Here is a 3,427-nt window from a genome sequence, read left to right on the forward strand (position 1 = left end):
TCACCGACGTCTTAGACATAAGCGTACTTATGTTGTCAACAAGTGTGTCACCAATTACACATACTTTTCTCCATTGAATAGAATGATGAGAGATGTTAACAGTCATGCTTAAAATTCATCTTTTTTTTTCTCTCTAATGCCAATGTCGCATATCCGGAGATGCCTAATCGAATCCAATGTCCTATAAGTGCCAGTGCCAATCCAATCCAGTCCAATCCAATCCAATCCTATCCAATCCAATCCAATCCATCCAATCCAATCCAATCCAATGTTCAATGTTCCTTCTCAATCCCAATTCCAATCCACCGAATCCATAATCGCATTCTCAAATTCCCCAATCCCAACTCCAATCCAATCCAATCCCCCCCAATCCGAATCCAATCCAATGCCAATCCAGATCCAATCCAATCCAATCCAATGCCATCCAATCGCAATCCTAATCCGAATCCAATCCAATCCAAATCCGAATGCCAAATTCCAATCCAACTGCCAATCCCAATCCAATGCCAATTTGCCAATACCAATGCCAAGTCCGAGATCCAATTCCTATCCAATCCAATCCGAATGCCCAATCCGAATCTCAAGTCCAATCCAATGCCGAATCCATTCCAATCCCAATCAGGATCCAATCCAATGCCAAATCCAATGCGCAATCGCAATTCCCATGCTCAATCCGAATCCAATCCAATCCAATCGCAATCCAATCCATCCGAATCCTAATCCAAGTCCAATCCGAATCCAATCCAATCCAATCCAATCCAATGCCAATCCAATCAAGATTCCAATGCCAATCCAATTGTCTCGAACCAATCCCACAATTCAATCCAATCCAAATCCAATCGCAATCCAATGTCCAATCCCAAATGTGCCAATCCAATCGCAATCCAATCCCAACTCCAATCCAAATTCCAATCCATCCAAGTCCAAGATGGCCATGCAATCCAATCCAATCCAATCCAATCCAATCCAAGTGCCAATGCCCAATCCAATGCCAATCCAATTGCCTATCCATATCCATCGCAATCCTAATCCGATCCAGTCAATCCAAGTGTAATCCTGATCCCACTGACAGAGACATCCAATCCATGGAAATACCATCCAATCCAATGGTGGGCCAATCCAGATCCAATTCCCGATGGCCAATCCTTACAATTCCTAATCCAATCCAATGCAATCCAATCCAAATCCAATCCTTCCCAATCCAATCTCAAGCAATCCAATGGTCTATGCCAATCCATATTCCAATGGCCTATGCCAATCCAATTTGCTCTATATCCGACATCCAATCTTCGGATCCAATCCAATCCAATCCAATGATAATAATAATACCGAATCTGATAATCCTAAGTCCAATCCAATCCTATGCCAATCCATTATCCAATACCAATGCATGTTCAATGCCGAATTCAACATACAGGGAGATCCGAACTCCAATGGACCTAAATCCGAAATCCAAGTGCAAACTCCAATCGTTAAATGCAATACAATAATCCGAATTCCCAAACTCCGTATGCCCAGTCCAGCAATCCAATACATAAACACAATCCGATGCAATACCCTATCCCTTTGGTAATCATCAGTTTCAATCCTATCCAATCCAATCCGAATCCAATTCATCCTAATGCAATCCAATCCAACTGGTGGGCCGAAATCGCCCAATAGCCGGACGATCCAATACCAATCCAGCCCAAGTCCAATCGCAAATGGCGGCAATCCAAGCCTCCAATTGTCAAGCAATCGGAGATGGTAGATCCTATCAGGATGTCTAAATACACTACCCAAAGCATTCCAAATCATAATCCATTAATGCAGAGATTGTCTCACTACAGCCGCGATCTACAACACTCACTTGTAATCATAATCATTCCATCTTTATGCTCGCATAATCATAAGGTATAATCGATAACATGAAGTCAGTATATGCCTGAGCTTTAGTAATCATTAATTCATATTATCATAGCATTAGAGTAATCATAATCATGTAAGTCATAAGTTGATACATCATAATCATAAGTCATAATCATAATCAGTCATTAATATTATCATAAGTCATGAATTCATATTCATAATCATAATCATGAATCATAAGTTCAAAATGGCTGGCTCGTGCATAGTTATAATTATTAGATTGTCAGCATAATAATTAATGAGTGCAATGCATAGATCGGGAGTAGGTCATAATCATGAGATCATTAAGTGCATCAAGTCATTAATCATAATCATGAGTCATAATCTAATCATAATCGATAATAGATAAGTCATATGCATAAGTCATAAGTCCATCTAATCCATAACTCACTAATCTATAAATGCACTTGATCATAGGTCATTAATCATCAATCGATAATCATTAGTTCATAATCATACAGCGTTATAGGTTATATATCATTATCATAATGTATTATCCTAAGTCCTATTTCTTCCATCAATTCATGAGATCATGAATCATAATCATAATCGTAATATATGGTAATGAAGTCATAATCATAATTCATATGTATAGGTTCATAATCGATTAGGTCCATAAGTAATATTGCATAATGCATATTTCATAATCAGTAACTTATAAGTCGATAATGGATATTCAAATCATAATTTTAGAGTCCATACATTATAATCTAGATCATAGATCATAATTATAATCATAATACATTAATCTTTGATCATATATCATAATCATATTCATAATCATAAGTCAGTTACCTTCGAATATCATAATCATTAATTCGATATTCTATAATCATAAATCATATCATTAGTCATAATCATAAAGTCATGATCATGTCTATAATCATAGATCAATTAATCATAGTCATAATCCTAAGTATTACTCAATAATACACTAATCATAGGGATCATAATCGTAGATCATAATGATAAATCATAGTCCTTAAGATAAACAAAATCGTAATCATAAGTCATAGACTCATAATCCTAATCATAGAGGTCATAATCATTAATCATAATCATAATCCATTAATCATAATCATAATCATAATCATAATCATAATCTAATTGCATAATTCCATAATAAAATAATAATAACTAAACAAGAACGTAATAATTATAATCATAATGTTATTAACTAATACTCAATCTTAAAATAAGTAATAGATACATGATACATTGAGTAGATAATGATTCAATCATCATAATATAATAATATTATTAATAATAATTAATAATCCATAGATAGAATGGTACGTGTTACTCGAAATTCTTTATATTATTATATATTATATATAAATAACTGCCCTGCTCGGAAACAATGTGTATTCTTGTCTATTTAATGTTTTATGTTCAATAGTGTCAATGATCTTATTTTATTTTTTTTTATTATTATTTTGTTCCGTTTTATGTCGTCCTAGTGTACAATCATGTATCCATTTCATTTATAAGTGTCAACTTTTTTTTTTTTTTTTTTTTT

The 3,427-nt window shown here is 34.5% G+C and overlaps 1 protein-coding gene across 1 annotated transcript; it reads left to right on the plus strand.

The window, feature by feature from the left end:
* The first annotated feature begins 385 nt into the window (after positions 1-385).
* Positions 386-1,054, plus strand: LOC103521372 (circumsporozoite protein-like). Its single transcript, XM_008486483.1, has one exon. The coding sequence runs from the start codon at positions 386-388 to the stop codon at positions 1,052-1,054; it is 669 nt and encodes a 222-aa protein (XP_008484705.1).
* Positions 1,055-3,427: the final 2,373 nt, after the last annotated feature.

The sequence above is a fragment of the Diaphorina citri genome, unplaced genomic scaffold, assembly GCF_000475195.1.
Source record: "Diaphorina citri unplaced genomic scaffold, Diaci psyllid genome assembly version 1.1 scaffold5092, whole genome shotgun sequence".
Lineage (NCBI taxonomy): Eukaryota > Metazoa > Arthropoda > Insecta > Hemiptera > Psyllidae > Diaphorina > Diaphorina citri.